The 17,640-nt window shown below is 48.9% G+C and overlaps 1 protein-coding gene across 1 annotated transcript in view; it reads left to right on the forward strand.

Moving 5' to 3' along the window:
• Positions 1-17,640, forward strand: part of CACNA1G (calcium voltage-gated channel subunit alpha1 G) — a 142,252-nt gene that overhangs the window by 53,781 nt on the left and 70,831 nt on the right. Inside the window, exons 4-10 of the mRNA XM_041486583.1 lie at positions 1,212-1,309; positions 3,314-3,473; positions 5,254-5,545; positions 6,049-6,141; positions 7,744-8,554; positions 8,642-8,686; positions 10,060-10,424. Of these exons, the coding sequence (XP_041342517.1) occupies positions 1,212-1,309; positions 3,314-3,473; positions 5,254-5,545; positions 6,049-6,141; positions 7,744-8,554; positions 8,642-8,686; positions 10,060-10,424 (1,864 nt within the window). The remainder of the gene's footprint in view (positions 1-1,211; positions 1,310-3,313; positions 3,474-5,253; positions 5,546-6,048; positions 6,142-7,743; positions 8,555-8,641; positions 8,687-10,059; positions 10,425-17,640) is intronic.

The following is a 17,640-nucleotide window of genomic DNA, read 5'->3' on the forward strand; positions in this document are numbered from 1 at the left end:
GAACCTAAGTGTGGAGGAAGATTGTGACTGAGAAGCAGAGATGGAGCTGGAAGAAGTTGATGTGTTTAATTTGCAAAATCAAGCCTGAGAGAAGATGTGCTTTGTCCTCTGTAAATACATGGGTGAGTTAACACCAGGGATAAATAACAGCTAGAGAAGCTACGTTAAAGACAGTGCTCCTGTAAGAACAAATGGATATGAGCTTGTCCTGAATAAACTCAGGCTGGAAGTTAGGCTTCTAGCCATTAGAGCTGGAGGGAGGGAACCACCCATCTTGTTTGGAGATGAAATTTTTGGAAGAGATCAATATGCTGTGGTTGCCTGTGGTAGTGGAAGCCTGACTGTCCAGGGAGCCTCAGGGTTGTCTTTCTTACCTTTGCCTGGCTCTGCCTCTTCAAGAATATTCTGGCCAGAGCTCTTGGATCTTCCCATGGCCAGAGAGCAAAGTCCTGGAGGTACTGTGACTGATGACTCTGTCGTGCTTGAGCAAAGGTGCCATGAGAAGAATGAGAGGTGCTGGGGCACCCAGGGACTTGCAGCCATCCAGGTGCATCCTGAGACTAAGTCTTGTGAATGTTGCTCCTTTATGTCCTGAGCTGGGGAATAACCCTGTCAGACAGTGGGAGAACTGGGAGGTTCCTAGGTCCCTGTTGGCCCCATTTTTTATCTGCAAGTGTCACCAGTTTTGGTCCCACCTGCCAAGGGTGTCTGCTGAGCAGAGACAGCAGAGCCCAGTGTCCTGTGCTGATCATCTCCCGTGTCCCACAGAAGGGTCTGCACCAGGAGATGTTTTTCCTTTCAGGACTGTGATGGTGCTCAGCATAACAAACTCAGATTCATTACAGTATCCATAAAATTGATAAAAGCAGGGCTATGCCTGGAAATTTCCTCTCAGGAGTGTGCAGGGCCTTTCAGAAGCTTCTGCCTGGCCCTGTGCAAAAACAGTAACCAAAGCAGCAGAAAGAGAGAGAGGGAGAGAGTGAGATCTGTGGCTGTTTGAGCTGGTGTATCACATTCTCCCTCATTGACTTTATCCTGACACGCAAACAAGCCTTAATTAATTCCTCGGGCAAACTTTCCTGATGGGAGAGATGCGGTAACAAGTCCCTCTGTGAGTGGTTGGCATTTAATGTTTGCTCTATAATGTTTGATAATCTAACATTTCTCCACTGGGTCCGTGACACTTCTCCGTGGTGTTGTGTCTTTCTCAGGATGCTGGAGTATTCCCTGGACCTGCAGAATGTCAGCTTCTCAGCCGTCCGCACCGTTCGAGTCCTGCGGCCACTCAGGGCCATTAACAGGGTCCCCAGTAAGTCAGATCTTATTCCTCACTCTTGGGGCCAGCTGTCTGCATCCATGCCCCAAAGATGGGAGGGCAAACCCAGATGCTTTGATCTTACATCACAGCTCAGATGTTTGCCCAAGCCTGGCAGTGCTGGGTCCTACCACCACTGTCTGGGCTCCTATTGACACCTGTGGCATCAGAGATGAGTCAATAAGTTATCCAGGACTGTCTTCAGACACCTTCCTTTCTCATCTGGAGAGGGTCTGAGGAGGCTGCTAAAGGGCTGCAGGATTGACTGAGCCAACAGCCTTTGCCAGGCAGTACAGGCAGTGGGGTCTGAGCCATGCTGCTCCCACCCTCCCTGGGATACTCCATCCTTCCCTGGAGAAACTGGGGTGAGGAAGTCTTGTTGTGCCTGGAGATAGCCCCCTGGGGGGTGCTGGAGACCCCAGAGCTGGTCCTTACAGCCCAAACCCCCAGCATCTCCAAAGCAGACCTGGGTGGGATGGGCAGTGACTCTTCAGTCCTGGTGTATCAGGTCAGGGACAAGGGTCCCAGCCCTGCTTTAAGCAGCAGTGGGTGGCATTGCCTGCTGCTGCACGGCAGCCCAGCCCCACATGGCACTGGCTGTCACAAACCCTTCCACAGCTCCATGCTGGGCACATCCCAGTGCTCCATGGGAGACACTGAGCACGGTCTCTCTCAGATGTTGGATGGATCAGGTATGGTAACTATAAGCACCACTGCACCAGAAGCATCCTTTTCCTGGTCCAACAATCCTGGTCATCAAATCCAGCACTGTTTTAGCCAAATTAAATCCAAGTCTGCACTCCCCTATCTGAACTGGCCCAATGCATTGATGAGAACTAATCAGCTTCAGTTCTCTGTGCTGATGCTGGAAGTGCCTGGAATCTATTTATTTTCCTGCTCCTGACTCTCGAACTTAATCTGGCTGTGCTGCTGATGTTTCAATCATTACAGAAGCTTCAGAATCCTGTTTGCATTGGTTGTTTTTTTTTTCTTTTTTTTTTTTTTCCCTTTTTTTTTTTTTTTTTATCCCCACTGCTGAACTGGTGGACAGCTGAATTTATCCACCACTGTCTAACTGGGGATGTAATTCACTTAATGTGTTTTGAAATCCTGGGTAATTTATCTTGTCTTCTCTGCAATGTAGTTACAGTGGGATAGAAATACAAGGTAGGAAAAATAAAAAATGAGCTTTGTTTGATGATCAATGCAATAACCACAGAAAGTAATTTTAGTTAATTAGGAGTTGATGCAAGGTGGTTGTTCCTGGTAAAGGAGTAGAAGAAAAACCCTGAGAGAGGAGGTGACAGCATCAGGATAAGAGAAAAAAGTCTTCCTGAAGTATCAAAGTAAAGGGTGCAACAGTAAAGCTTTCTTTAGATAAAAGCCAATATAAGCAAGTGAGAGAGTGCAGAACATGGGGAAAGAAAGAGAGTGAGAGATGAGCAGAATATTACACAGATGTCAGATGAAATAAATTTTTTGTGTGTAAATGTCAAGTTGAAGTCACTATCAATTTGTCCGTGTTACAGAACTAGCTGTTCCTGAACTTGTGAGAATTAACTGCCAGAGAGAGTCCTGTATTTTAAGGAAGAGAGGGCATTTAGGGTAGATGAGGGGAAATAGGGAGGGAAGGGAATTTTGAAATATACTGGGTGGAGAAAGAAATATGATTGAGCAAAAGAGAACATCAGAATTTAATCTGAGGAAAGAAAGGAAACAATTACTAGAAAACTTTGGAGAGGAGGACTTGAGGAGCAGGGAAGGTAGGTCTGGTGTCCAGGAGCCAGGCATGAATGAAAGGGGTTGTTCCAGGGGCTTTGAGGGGAAGCTAAAGGGGATGGGAAGATGTGACTGTTCACAAGCCACATGTGGGTGATAAGGATAGGAGGAAAATAATAGAAGGAAATACAGGTGTAAAAGTATCAGTGGAAAGGAAGAAGTCAGGAGGACATGGCTGGAGCAAAAAAATTCAACATAAACCTTTCCCCTTCGCCTCAGGTATGCGCATCCTGGTGACACTGCTTTTGGACACGCTGCCCATGCTGGGGAATGTCCTCCTCCTCTGCTTCTTCGTCTTCTTCATCTTCGGCATTGTGGGAGTCCAGCTGTGGGCAGGTTTGCTCAGGAACCGCTGCTTCCTCCCTGAGAACTTCAGCATGTGAGTCTGTGTGGGCAACACCAGTGTCTCCCCAGCCTGAGGGAGGCTGTCCCTCCAGGATCCCCTCTGTAAAAAAGCCCTTCTCTTCTGTAAATGCTTCCTGCTCCTAAATGCCACCACTCCATCACTCCTGCTTGGGCACACGCAGCGGGTACAGAGCGAGCTGTGACAATTTGCCATTTGCGTTTGCAGTCTGTCCTTAACTCTCAGCTGGCACTTGGGAACCTCTCTGATTGCTAAAAGCCTCCAAAAAACCCCTCTGGGAATGGGAGTTCAGGATTTCTGAATTCAGCATATCATTAAGGTGTGACCTTTTCTGTGTGGTCTAAATCCCCTCCAGTGGCTGGTGGTGTTTATTGCCACAACTTTTGTGGTCCCACCTAAAGCCCAGGAAAAGCTAATGGAACTACTGTGCATTTTTGATGCTAGATGATTTTCAGCCTCAGAGCAAGAGATAGTGCCTATCCCAAAGTCTTAATTTTTACAGATCCCTGAATTTTAAGGCTAAAAGAATTGTTGAGATCAGTTTTCTGGCCTGATGTAGCACTGTTTGGACAGTGGTTGAAATATCTGATAGCTAAGAGCCTCTTTCAGGGTTTCCATGCCTGTTCCACCTACCTGCTTTTTTCCACCACCTCCATCCCATCAAATGCTTGGAGAAAGGCAGGTGACTGCAAACCCTTGATGGCTCTGTCAATTCTGCCACACTGGTCACCTTTCAGTGGATTGCTGACTCCCCAGGGATCTGGCTGTGTTCACACCTGGATGGAGGAATCCTGCAAGCCCAAAGCCTCTTCTCTGTACCCAGCAGGACCACGCTGCTGCTGCTCTGTGGACAGGCTGGCACGAGGCACCTTCCAACCTCTCCCACGCACCTCCTAATCGATTCCCACCCCTCTTGCAGGTCATGCCCTCAAAGGGTAGCTGGAAGTGTCATTACCAGGACATGTCCCTGTTAAGTAAATGTCAGCAGAGCAGGGGGCCAGCCTCACCACTGAGTAAATCCAATAGAGCAACAGGTTTGGGTGCTGTTTAATTGAGCCAGAATTCCAGGGCTTTAGATAGGCTTTGAAGGGTATTACAGGCAATTCTGCAGGAATTAACCAGGCTGAACTAGGCTTAAAAATATCTTTGCAAGCTTTAGTGGGAGTCCTGGCAGCATTAAGGAGATAGTGTGTGCAGAGCAAGGAGTCAGTTTCTGACTGACCATGGGTTGTTTCATCTCCCTGAAGAGTACTTTTGCCTGGTTTGCTGTGGTAAGACCACCCTCAGAGGAAATTTAGAGCTTGCCTGTGGGCTGAACTGACACGGTGAAATGCAGATGAAGTCCCTGTCTCTGATTTTTAGGAATCTTGGGAGGTCCTTGTACATAGAGTCTCCCTAAACGATTCTCAGCATCTCAGAAGGACATGCAGGAGCTTAGATGGACTGATTTCCATCTTACTGCAGCAAAGACAGCTCAGAGAAGCCCTGTCATGCTGAATCCTTCTCTTAGTCTCCTAAAGTCATAGCCAGAGTGCTTCCAGAGGGAGTAACTTTTAATAATGCCATCAAAGGGATTGCCAAGGGGCTGAGTGCACTGCCTCAGTTTCTCAAAACCCAGTTAAGGACATCAGCTCACCCTGTGGAGCTGCAGTAAGTCCAAGGGGATTCCTTCTTTAAAAAAATAGCTTTAAGATCCAGAAAAGCAGATGTCAGCCTTCTACGCTGTTACTGCTGTCTCTTTGCCAGATTGCTTGTAATCGGTGTGCAAACCCCAGCCTTGTCTGGACTCTTTCAGCCCCTACACAGTGGATTTGGAGCGGTACTACCAGACAGAGAATGAAGATGAAAATCCCTTCATCTGCTCCCAGCCCCGGGAGAATGGGATGCGCTACTGTCGGAGTATCCCAACACGGAGGGAAGAGGGTCTGGAGTGCACTCTGGATTATTATTCCTACAATGACACCACCAACACATCCTGTGTGAACTGGAACCAGTACTACACCAACTGCTCTGCTGGGGAGCACAACCCCTTCAAGGGAGCCATCAACTTTGATAACATTGGCTACGCCTGGATTGCAATATTTCAGGTGAGCCCTGGCTGCCAATTGCCAGAAGGTGGGCAAACAGCAGGCCCTACCCCCAAAATGTTCCCAGGGGCTGTGTAATTGCACTCCTGCGGGCTGTTGTGTACTGGTGAGCACCTACATAGTAGTGCACAAGTGCTCAAAGTGTTGGGGATACAATATGATGCCTGTTTTGAGAATGAATCCACCTCACATGCATGGACAAAACCCTGTGGGTGTGCAGTTTGATGATGTTGGTGTGGGGCAGAGCCTAGAGGCTGCTCTTCTTTCTGCAAGATGCACTAGTGGCCCTTAAGTCTGGATGGAAAAGGGCTAGATTCAGCCTGGGCAGCTGGTAACGTGGCTGTTGGCATTGGGAGGAGCAGGAGTTGGTTGCTCAGCATCTTGTACTGCACCAGGACCTACTGTGGGGTGTCAGATATGACCCAGCTGGAAAAAAACATTGCCTGTGCACTTTGTTGTAACTGAGCCTTCAGAAGTTTGCTTTCCCTTCCTGTCTCCACCAGGTCATCACGCTGGAAGGCTGGGTGGACATCATGTACTTTGTCATGGATGCACACTCCTTCTACAACTTCATCTACTTCATCCTCCTGATCATTGTGAGTAGCCTTAGGGGAGCAGAGGGAGTCCTCCTGGCATTTGGAGAGAGCAGAGTGGAGTCACCCAGAGGAACAGGGCAGAGGAATATACAGTGAATATAAAAGCTGAAGTAGCAACCAGCCTGCTGGGAGAAACTCAGCTTCCCTATGGAATTGTGCTGCAGCTGCATTTAGCTGCAAACATGAGGAAGGAAAGAGATGTGCTCAAGAGGTGGTAGATACACTTGTCTTGTTGCTGCTGCTTCTACTACTTCTCTCCTTGTGCTCCAAGCTTCTCTCTCTTGCTTACCACCTTGAATTTAAGTTTTAAAGTAGGCAAATTTCACCTGGCCAGTTTTTGAGTGCCAGAAAGGGAAGAGGCTGCCCAAAAATTCCCTCACATTAAAGAACCCATCTGGCTGGGTCCTTTGTGGCATGGGGATATTCCAGGAAAACAGTCCCAAACTTCAGAGAGCACGTTAAGAAAGGAGGGAAGAGATTACTGCCCACAGCCCACCCACACTTCAGAGCATCATCTGAGACCACCCACAAAGGAGCCAACAAAGAGTTTCTGTGGGGTGGGCTCCATGATGGGCTTCATCTATGCAAGCAGAATTGTCTACAGTGACTGGCTGAGCTCGTTGTCTAGACTCCCTTTATCGTCAAGGGAGAAAAATAGGTGCTTTAAAGGGGTGATTCATCTCCTCTGAAGGTAGACATCCAAAATAAATTAGATGCATTGCAGACTTGATGCGCCTATTTCTCTCTTGACTCTAAAGGATCATTAGGTGCCTCACTCAGATGTAGCTAAGTGAGATGAGTTCTTGTCTTGCTACACAATTAGTCTAAGTCCAGAAAAATAGCTGCACATTGTCAGTTAGGTCATTGTGGGGATTTCTGCTCCTCATCAAACCAGGACTCAAACCCTGACGAGAAAGTAGACGGTTGTTTAGTCCATGGTGCTGGTTTTTTTCTGTTAGCTTTCCCAAAAGAGAAACAAACCCTTGCTCTCAGCCTCCCCAAGATGACAAAGAGGAAGAGCAAGCAGTACTTTTCCAGATGCCATGCAAGTAGCATTAGCAGTTTGTGATAGCCCGTTAGCACGTCAGTAATTCCCTGTGACCCAGGCTGGGCTCTGCAGAAGGCAGAACCTCATGAAACCCTGGTTGGAAAGAAAATCTCCAAGCTGTGGGTACAGGCTGCTGATGCCCTTGCGTAACAGTCACCCGCAAATCCCATTAGCAGGGGAAAGGGATCTGCTCGCAAGCTGCCCACACACTGGCAGAAAAACGCTCCTATCAGGAAGGCGCAGTGCATTCATCATAATGTCACTAATTGTGATAATTACAACTGCTGTCTGTGGAGAGAGAAAAACACCATCTTAAAAGAGCAAGAGATTTTTGTCAAAATAATCTTCCCTCATCTTTGATCTCTGACGTCCTCCGTGTAGGGCTGGCGTGGGAGTCCCTGGGACGGGAGCTTGGGGGGTGAGTCAGCCCAGCCAGCGGTCCCTGCTGGGTGACAAAGGGAGTGGGGTTGGCTGGGGTTTGCCACTCTTTGTCCCCAGCAGGTTGTGGGGTGCCACAGCCACCCTGAGGTGGCTGATGTCCCCTGTCCCCTTAGGTGGGCTCCTTCTTCATGATCAACCTGTGCCTGGTGGTGATAGCGACGCAGTTCTCTGAGACGAAGCAGCGTGAGAGCCAGCTAATGAAGGAGCAGCGTGTGCGCTACCTGTCCAACGCCAGCACCCTTGCCAGTTTCTCAGAGCCAGGGAGCTGCTATGATGAGCTCCTCAAGTACCTGGTTTACATTGCCCGGAAAGGCAGCAAGCAGCTGGTGAAGGCCTACAAGGCAGCAGGCGTGAGGATGGGCTTCCTCAGCAGCCCCACGAGCAAGGCGAGGGCCGAGCAGCACACCAGGAAGCGCCGGAGCAGGAAGAGATCCTCTGTGCACCACCTCATCCACCACCATCACCACCACCACCACCACTACCACCTGGGCAATGGGAACCTGCGAGCACCCCGTGCCAGCCCGGAGATCAGTGATGTGGAGACCAGCTCACTCCACAATGGGACTAACCGGCTGATGCTCCCTCCCTCGGCACCCAATTCCCTGGGGGCCCCCAGTGCCTCACCCAGCAACACCGAGTCCGTGCACAGCATCTACCATGCCGACTGTCACTTTGAGCCGGTGCGCTGCCGGTCATCCCTGACACAGCCGAGCCTCGGCTTGCCAAGCCCAGAAGGGATCCCCAAGAACATAGTGGGCAGCAAGGTGTACCCCACAGTGCACTCCAGCACCTCCCAGGAGATGCTGAAAGAGAAGAACCTGGGGGAGGCGGCAGTGGGTGCTGGGAGCAGCACCTTGACCAGCCTCAACATCCCGCCCGGGTCTTACAGCACCATGCACAAGCTGCTGGAGACACAGAGCACAGGTGAGCTGGGCTTGGATCTACATCTGGGGCTGCTTTCCAGAAATACAATTTTTGTCCTAATTTTCTTCTCTCTCTGAATTTTTGCAGGGTTCTTTTCAGTCCATGTTACAGAGAAAGGCGATGGCTTTCCAGGTGAGATGAATAGGAATCTTACGACCTACCTAATTCTATAAGCCAAATTTAGGTGGGAGGTTTCAACTCCCAGACTTCATATCTACAATAATCCAAGACATATGAGGATTGTCAGTGAATCCATTTTCTTTGCAATCCCCATCTTGTAGATTAGAAGAGTCCAAGAGAGGTGGAGAGGGACTTTGACAAGGACATGTAGTGACAGGAAGAAAGGAATATCTTTAAACTTTGCAGAGATGGGCTTAGATTAAATGTTAGGACAAAATTCCATTATTTCCCTCTGCTCCTAAACCATTTACAGAGAGCACTTCCCAAATCCTGTACTCCCAAAATCAGCTGGAGCTTGTGGATGGACACCTTCCAGATCTGGGTCCTATCACATGCCTGAGTACTGTGTAGCTCTGCTCCCGTGGGACACAAGGCTCATGGAGATTGAGTGTCTGCTTTGTGTGAGTGCTCAAGGGCAATCTCAGATGCTGAGTATTAAAAATCTGTGATTTGCTCAGGAAGCCTGTAAGAGTCAGACACTGAATGCATCTTTCTTGGATCAGGGATTTCACATCTTCACTTCAAGAAAGTGAAGATATTTTTCTTTTCCCCTCCACATCCTGAAGTTTGGGAGTTCAGGCCAGGCTAGTCCAAACACTCTCAGCCTCCAAGAAGTGTTTCTGGCCAAGCTTTCCCAGGCAGTCAGTGCCTTTTCCACGCCACTGCAATGGCATTGACCTTTCCAGCCAGGAGCTGTGCAGGGAAGAGACCAAATCCTGCCCCCAGGCCAGCACTGCCCAGAGACTGAACGCACAGAACTGGGCTCTGAGTTGGTTTAGCACAGGGTTTGCACTCTCACTGCTGGGTGCTGCCATGCAGGAGTCAGGTGCACACATTGCCCTTCTCCTCACAGCCAGCTGGTGGGAATTTTGGGGAATATCCTGCTGGTATTTCACCCAGGATACACCTGGCAGCTGCCACTGAGGCCAACGTGTGGAGAGGGAAGCTTGTCATTTTGGAGCATCAGCAAAGGGAACAGGAAAGAAGGCTGCTAACAGTCCTCCCAATAATTACAGCCGTGAGCCTGCCAGGACTGGGGGAACCGATTGCTTCCTCCTTCCTGTAATGGCTAGAGATGTAATGAGGTGCCCTTAGGGTCCATGGCTGGGGTGGTATCTGTCTGGAGGCAGCAAAGAGAGCTTCATAAACAGAGAGAAGGCACTTGGGGAGCCCAGGTTTTAACCCAGCAGAAGCCCTTTTCCCGTTAGGAAATGCTTGTCATGTCAGAGGCAAAGGCTTGGTGCTAACAGTGAACGGGGGTTGCTTCCTGCAGCCCTCAGTCCCAGCTGATGAGCTTCCCTTTCCCTGCTCTGCTGGCATTTCAGGTCCCTGTCAAAGCTCTTGCAAGATCTCCAGCCCCTGCACCAAGCTGGAAGGTGGCTCCTGCAGCCCCGAGAGCTGCCCGTACTGCCTCGCGGCGCTGGCGGGCGAGGCCGAGCTGTCGGACAATGAGACGGCCGACTCGGACAGCGAGGGGGTCTACGAGTTCACACAGGATGTCCACTACAGCGACCAGCGGGACCCACAAAGTGGCAGAGCCCGGGCCAAGAGAGCCCATCTGGTGCTGGCCTTCTGGCACGTGGTGTGTGAGACTTTCCAGAAGATTGTGGACAGCAAATATTTCGGCCGTGGGATCATGGTGGCCATTCTCATTAACACACTCAGCATGGGGATTGAGTACCACGAGCAGGTGAGTGCTGTCCTGGCAGCTCCTGGTGCAGAGGGGTTGCAGGTGGAGTTATGGGTCCAAATCCAGCTGCTGGTGGGATGGTTTGGGGTGAGAGGCATGAAAATGCTCTGGGAAGGGTCCCAGAATGGAATAAGGCAGGCTTGTTCCTCTGAGCCTTGCTTCCAGGTTGCAGCAATCACCTTGACTGGTACCTGGTTATGTGAGCTCCTGTGTCCTAGCCCTACCACGGATGGTCAGCAGCATGAAACCACTGTTCCCTGGGCAGCAGCAGGTGGTGCTGGGGTCTGTGGTGAGGGAACCAAGGAGATGAAGCAGCCCTTTTCCACAGGTCACTGTGAGCCTGGCAGCGCTTGAGGTGCTGCCAGCAGCTGTGGGCTCTGGGGTCAATACAGCTGCAGGCAGGGAACTCTATTGAGTTTGCACTCCTTGGAGAGGAGTTAAAAAATGGCTTTTCCTCCTCGGTGAATGCTCCAGCAGCAGCATGATGAGTCCAAAATAGACTCATCACTGGCTATTCCTTCGCTCAATTATCTGAGTCCTTGCAGGCAAGAGAGTGCCTGTGCTGCAGCCTCTCACTGCTTGTCACCTAGCAGAGCTTTCCCTATATATAGTCTTTAAGAAAAGGAGTTGCCCTGTTCCTCTTGAACCACCTCCATGATGTGTCATGACAAGAACTCTGCTTTCAGAGGCTTTGCATGCTGTGGCCTCACATGAGTTTTGTGGGTGCTGCTGGGGCCCACCTGGCATGGTGCCCTTGATCCTGCCTCAAGCGTGTGTCTTGGGGCTTCAGGTGCACTCTTCCTTTGGGTGAAGAGTTTATCAGTGGGGATGCAGGGATGCTGCAAAACCTTGTTATAAACCCCTCCCATTCTTGAGGGCTCTCAGCACGTTGTTTCTCCCGGGATGTCAGAGCTCTGTGCTCCCAGCACCCGTCTTGGCTGAGAAGCTCGTTGCATCTCAAGTCATGACTCCAGTTCTCTCCCTTCCTGGCATGTTTCATGTTTGCTGAGTTGCAAGAAGAGGTGTTTCTCCCCCAGCTCCTGGTGGAAGCAGTGGTGGCTGTGGATCAACTCCCAATTCCCCTGTCAGCCTGTGGCATTAATGCCTCAGTGACCGAGTGCCAGGGAGACGTGGTGTGCTCAATGTGTCCCTTCCAGCCAGCACCTTCTCCCTGATGCCCTGATGCAGTTTAGCTGGCTAGATGTTGTTTTCAGTACACAATAAACAGTGATGCACTCCTGCTGGTTTTACCTTCATTTGCTGCCCTTGGCGGGAGCTCTGCAGGGAAGCTTGAGTGATTCTACCTTTATTTAATAATCTTGGGAAGATTATCCCAAAGAAGCTGGGTTCACAAAAACTGATAAACACTTTTATTCCTCCCTTGGCTGAAGGGTGAAAGCAGATCCACGGTGTCTTTGCTGGGACTGCCCAAGGGGCAGATTGTCAAAGCTTGTTGCTCTTTACCAGGAGCATTTTTGGGAGATGCTGGTGTGGGCTCCCATCAAGGGGGACCACCCCCTGGGGATGGGTGGCTGAGCAAGCTCCCATCATCAAACACTCTAAGTGAAACACAACTCCTTAATTCTTTGCCTTGGGAAAAGTGGGGCAGAAGCTTTCTGGTTTCTGCCCTGGCCAGTGCTGAGTCCCAGCAAACATCGGGATGACAAGAGGCAGATTTTTGCGTGGTTTTCGGGTAACAAGGGTGAAGGGAGCTGATAAGCGTGGGGGGACTCCAGACACTGTGGGTGGTTGCTTTCTTTAATGGTATTTTGAAGCTACTACTGTTCCAGATTCCTTTCTCCCAGGCATTTGGAGATAATAGCAGAGCTTGTTTTTATTAGTTCATCTTCTCGAAGTGGCGGCAAAGAACAGAGAGGTGTTTCTTTGTAAGCTTGTAAGGCTTAGTGTTGGCAATTTCATAATCTGACAGTTATGAGAGCAGGAATTAGAGGGGCAAAATGCTGGACCAGGCCTTCCTGCAGAGATTATAAACACTGAAACATGTTTTTTTTTTCATTTAGAAGAGCCTTTCCTAAAAGTGTGAGTGATCAACCATGTCAAATTTATCTTTACTGACTGATGTTTGCAAAGATGTGAGAGCGCTTGAAGAGTACTTGACTTCATGACTTTCTATATTAAGCTCTCTGCTTATTTAGACAGTATTTACCTCTTGGGCTTTCCACATGCTGCCCTGGGCACAGTGGGCTATATTAGGGTAAATATTTTAAGGGCCTATTTTAAGGTGTCACGTCAAAACCTTGTGTTGTTTAGCGGCCCCTTGGCAGAGGGGCTGCTCCTCTCTGAGAGGAAGGACAGGCTGGAGGTTACTCAAGAAGGAAGAGGCTTCTGCCTACCCATCTGCCCCCAGCAATGCTGGGTGGGATTCAGCATCTCTGCGACCACCAGACCATCCTGGACTTCAAAACAGGAGCTGGTGAGCTGAGCTCCTCATAACAGCCAGGGAGAAAAGTTTGCTCCTCTGGAGATTTGACATCTCACCTTGGGACAGGCAGCTTGGAGGACCTGAAAAAGTCTTTCAGTCTCTTGTTTAACAGACATGGCAACCAGAGTAGGCCTGGTTGGGATATTTAAGATGACAGTGGTTCTCTGAAGGCACATACAAATGAGTGGCAGTTGGGAGTGTGTTAAAAACGCTGGCCTCCACCTCTTGCTCTTTATTTGTATTCACCCATCAGTCAACCTGGCCAGACTGAGCACCCATAGCCAGGGCTGCTGGATGAACCTCCTCTTCCACCTAAAGCTCTTTTCCATAGGCCACCTTCCACAGTAAATTGTCAACACACATTTTACCATCACATGGCTGGGGCTTCAAGAGCTGGGTTTCCTCTAGGCTCCTTCTGACATGAGCTGACTGACTTTCTCACTCAACACCTGGTTGTTTCCACGTGGTTCCCTCACATGCCTGAGCTGTAGGTACACCTGACTGGTTGTAATTCTGTATTTCCTCCCCACCCCACCCCATCCAAAACCAACTCCTGCTGTTCTTCTGGCTCTAGGTGCAGTGGGAGGGAGGCAGCACGGTGTGAGGTGCTCGCAGAACTCACCACGTTGCGGCTGCTGGGCAGCAGTGTGAAATTTTCCATCAGGGAAATGACAACCAGATTGCCGCAGATTATTAATGTGGCTGCTAAATAGCTTGTTTTTCTACAGAGATGAAGCAAAATGCAGGTAGAAACTATTACCTTTGGGTAGAGGAATATAAATGTGATTTAAAGGTAGACTCGGGGGGATTTTAAATACACTGTTGAACCAATTGACTGATTCGCCTTAAGGAAGCTGAGCCTCTGCAGCACTGTGGGTTCAAACAGCTGCGGCTTTGCAAAAGATTGTTCTGCCATAGAGCAGGAGTAAAATATGCTGCTAAACCAGAGGGTTTCTGTGCTGCTTTCCCCCCAGCCCTGGCTGTAAGCCAGGCTCTGTTCCATAATGTGCTGCTTTTATTTTCCTTTTTTTCCTCCAACTCCTTTCTTGGAGTGAAAAGCAAAGGCTTTAGTATGAGGCGTGATGTTGGACGCCTCAGTAGGGGAAAGAATTCGGCAAGGGCTTCCTTGAGGAAGGGCTTTGGGGGTTTTGTTTTTGTTTTTAAAATCTGGTTCACATTGAGCTTCCTGGCTGTTCTGAGTTTCCTTGTCTGAACTCGCATTGTATGAACTATACCCTACATATTCTTTTGTTTAAATAGCACTTGAATTTCAGCTGCTGTCTCTGCGGTGTTTTGCCATTGTTAACATAACAAGAAAGAGACTGGAGAGTCCTTCACTGGCCTCTCCAAAACTGCAATGGTTTCAAATCTCTGCCTGGGTCTTGTGTGGACTTGGATCTAGATTGATCCAAAACCCTGGTGTCTCTGAAAGAAGGAAGAAAGAATTGGTCCAGACCTGTGGGGAGCCTTTTGTTGATTTTTAAGAGCAAATTGGAGAGGTGACAAAGGTGAATGACTCTCTGAGACAGCACCCAAGGAGAAAAGCTCATTATCCATGGGAAGCAGTTCTTCAAGGAAGTGGGATGAGGCGATGCCTGACATGTCCCCAGCATGAATGCAGCCAAGTGGAGAACCCCCCGCTACAGCAGCATGTTGTAGGGATCCACAAAGCCACAGTGCCTGAAGCCAGGGTGGGCAAACTCCTTCTGCAGGAGACAGCAGCAGCCTAAGCCCATGGCAGTATCTCAGGCTGAATTTCTGCTGCAGGGGAGAGAGCAGGGTACAGATGATGTAGGGTTGTCACTGGTAACATTACAATCTAATAGCTGCTGCAGCATGGAAATATCAACCATCTGTGCCAAGGAGTCAAAGGAAACCTTGCTGGCAAAATGCATTAAAGTGTCTATTTATGTAAACAGTCAAGGCTTGAGAACAAGAGGGTTGTCTTAATCAGCATCACAGAACATTAAATTTTTAGATATCCAGTATGATGGAGAGGGGAGGTGAACAGTTCGAAAACCTGCCAGCATGGAGCAACCATTAGGCTGCAGGTTCAAGTATTAATAATAGTCACCCACATGGTATTTATGTACTTCTGCTTCTGCCTGAATTCAATATGCAGGGAAGAAGGTAACTGAAAATTATTAGTTGTCATAACACCCTCTGATTGATTTCTCCATGCGGGAGGAAAATTGGATTGTTCCATGGAGAAATGGTGTAAGGGAACTGGGCAATGGGGGTGTGACAGGTTGGTGGCCCAGGTTTCAGGATGCTTAGGTGTCCAAAGTTCTGGGCAGACTGGAGAGTAGCAGATCTGGATCCCTGTATAAGCACTATCAAAAGATAAGGGCATATTTGGGGTAAGAAGTATTTTGCTCCCAGGACTTGGTGGTCAAGAGCATCCCAATCCCCACCAGTTTCAAGCCCAGCTGAACATTTTGCTGCTGGTGGATGGCAGCTCAATTTGTCAGGTGTGTGGAGGCTGCTCCTTTGGCCATCCCTATGTCCTAAAATGAGATCTTGCCCAGTGCTCGTTCACCTCCTGAGGAGGCTGTGGGAGATCCAGGGATTGGTTGCAGCTCACCCTTGTCTGGCTACATAGGGCAGTCATGGACAGCTCCGTATCCCTTCCACCCTCAAATTTGGCTGGCTCCATGCCAAATCAACCCAGGGCACACATATTTTGGCTTCTTTGATGTGCATGGATTTGTGTCAGGTCCCTAGGTCAGGAAGGAAGGGAATCCTTTTGTTTTGTAAAATATTTCTGGTATCTCTTCCATCTCTTCTGAGTTGCTCCTGGGGTGCAGGGACACAAAGACCTGTCCCATGTCCATGTCCCAGCTGGTGCTGCACCAGGGGCTCTCTGCATCACACACTGATGCAAACTGGTGCTGTACTCCTTAACCCTGTACCCGCCTGTCTCACTCCAACTGAATGGTACAGAGCAGCTTTGTGGTGAAATTTCTCATTTGATACTTCCCCGTATGAGTCTGATTCATTAGGCTTTGTTTTAGAAGGGCACTTACACAGGTGTGTGTATCCCTGAATCAATGAAACAGCCTTTCCTTGGAAAACCTCCATCTGCCCAGGGCTCTTCCCAGGAGCTCACAAGGCCTCGCATTCATGCACTGCCTTCTCTTCCTATGGAGGTATCTCCACTTCCACTCAGGTGCACATCCCACATCTCTATTTAACTCTATTACACATCTCTCCAGCCTTATGGCAGCTGCTCTTAGCCAAGCAATCAAAGCCTTGGCAGGTCAGCGAGGCTTTTCCCTCCCTCACCACCTGCTGGCTTTGCCCAGTGTAGGGCTTGGAGCTACCATCACCTTAATTCCTTAACACTCCAGCAGCAAGGGGCACTCCCATGGCAGGCAAATGAGGTGCCCTATGGGTTTGCACACACTGTATTAAATTGGCTCCTGCTTATGCAGAAATTACTCTCATTAATGGCTTGTTGTTGGAGACTGGAGGAGTCGATGCTAATGGAAGTCATCGGAGCTGTTAATCGCTAGGATTACTGACTTCAAAACCAGTTCTCTGTTTGTTAGAGGGGGTAATTCCTCTATGGACCTTGGGGGTACTTCTGCTTCTAGGGGATTGGAAGAGTTTCTGAGATCTTGTAGAAACTAGCATGTTTTAATTGACCCACTTGTGAAGCTCTTCCAGGGATAAGAAATGCCACGGTCCTCTTAGTCATTAAAAAATGGGCTGTGCCTACAAAGCAGACTTTATCCTGGTTCTGGAGACTGAATTATTTGAAAATTAAATGAGATTTCATGCAACTGGAAAGGTTATTTTTTTTATCAGATAAATCAGTTCTCTGTATGCTTTTGGGATGAGTCTATATAGATTCCTTGACACCTGCTAAAGTTTTCTTCAGCTCCCTGGTTGAGGAACCGTAAGTGTCAGTCCTTTCCTGTTAATTTAGTTCAGAGGCTGGAAATACTTGGGCTGCCTTAGATCCTATCATTACAGCTGTTGTTTCAGCTGCCATCCATACCCTCCTGTTATCTCTGCCTAGACAGCATTGAGAAGAGACTCCAGCTAGGTGAAATGGAAAAATGGTGTGCACTTTCAAAACTTGCTTCATCCCTGTATGGATGAAAAATCAGTGCTCTATGCAGATAGCCAGGCATTTCCTTCTGTTCCTTCTTTGATTATTGTGGTTGTTCCCCTTGGGTGGGATCCAGGAAATTCAGCTAGAGCATCTGGAGCACCCTCAGCTTGCACCACAAACACTTTCATCTGTAAGCACTTCTGGTTGATGGTGTTTTCCCAGGGATCAGTCCATATTTTTCCTCAGTTTTCCTAGTAGAGGTTTGTCCCAATGCTGTTGGCACCCATGACTCTGCCCTGCTGTCACTCGTGTCCCCACAGAGCCCATTCCTACCCTGCTCAGCCCCCAGCAGGAATGGGGGCAGCAGCCGAGTGGTTTTTCCCTCATCTCTGCTGGATTTCAGCTCTTTGTTATAATTGTTTTTTTGCTGATGTTGGGAAATGAGCAGCTTTTCCCCCATGGATGTCTGTCAGCATTAGAGATAGTGTTACCAGCATCAGAAAGCCAGGTTCAGCAGAACTGTGCAGGAGCTCTACAGTGACAGCATTTTTCTTTCCCTCTTTTTATTTCCTCCCTCCCCCTGGTCCCTTCTCAAGTACTAATGGGGAGATAAGTTTCAAACTTGGTTTAGATTAACCAGAAATATAGGGCTTTAAATCTTAAGTACTTACAAGGTGTGACCAAGTAGAAATGCAGCTTTTGTTCAGCTTAAG

Source organism: Pyrgilauda ruficollis, unplaced genomic scaffold (assembly GCF_017590135.1).
Source record: "Pyrgilauda ruficollis isolate IOZ18807 unplaced genomic scaffold, ASM1759013v1 scaffold77, whole genome shotgun sequence".
NCBI classification, from domain to species: domain Eukaryota; kingdom Metazoa; phylum Chordata; class Aves; order Passeriformes; family Passeridae; genus Pyrgilauda; species Pyrgilauda ruficollis.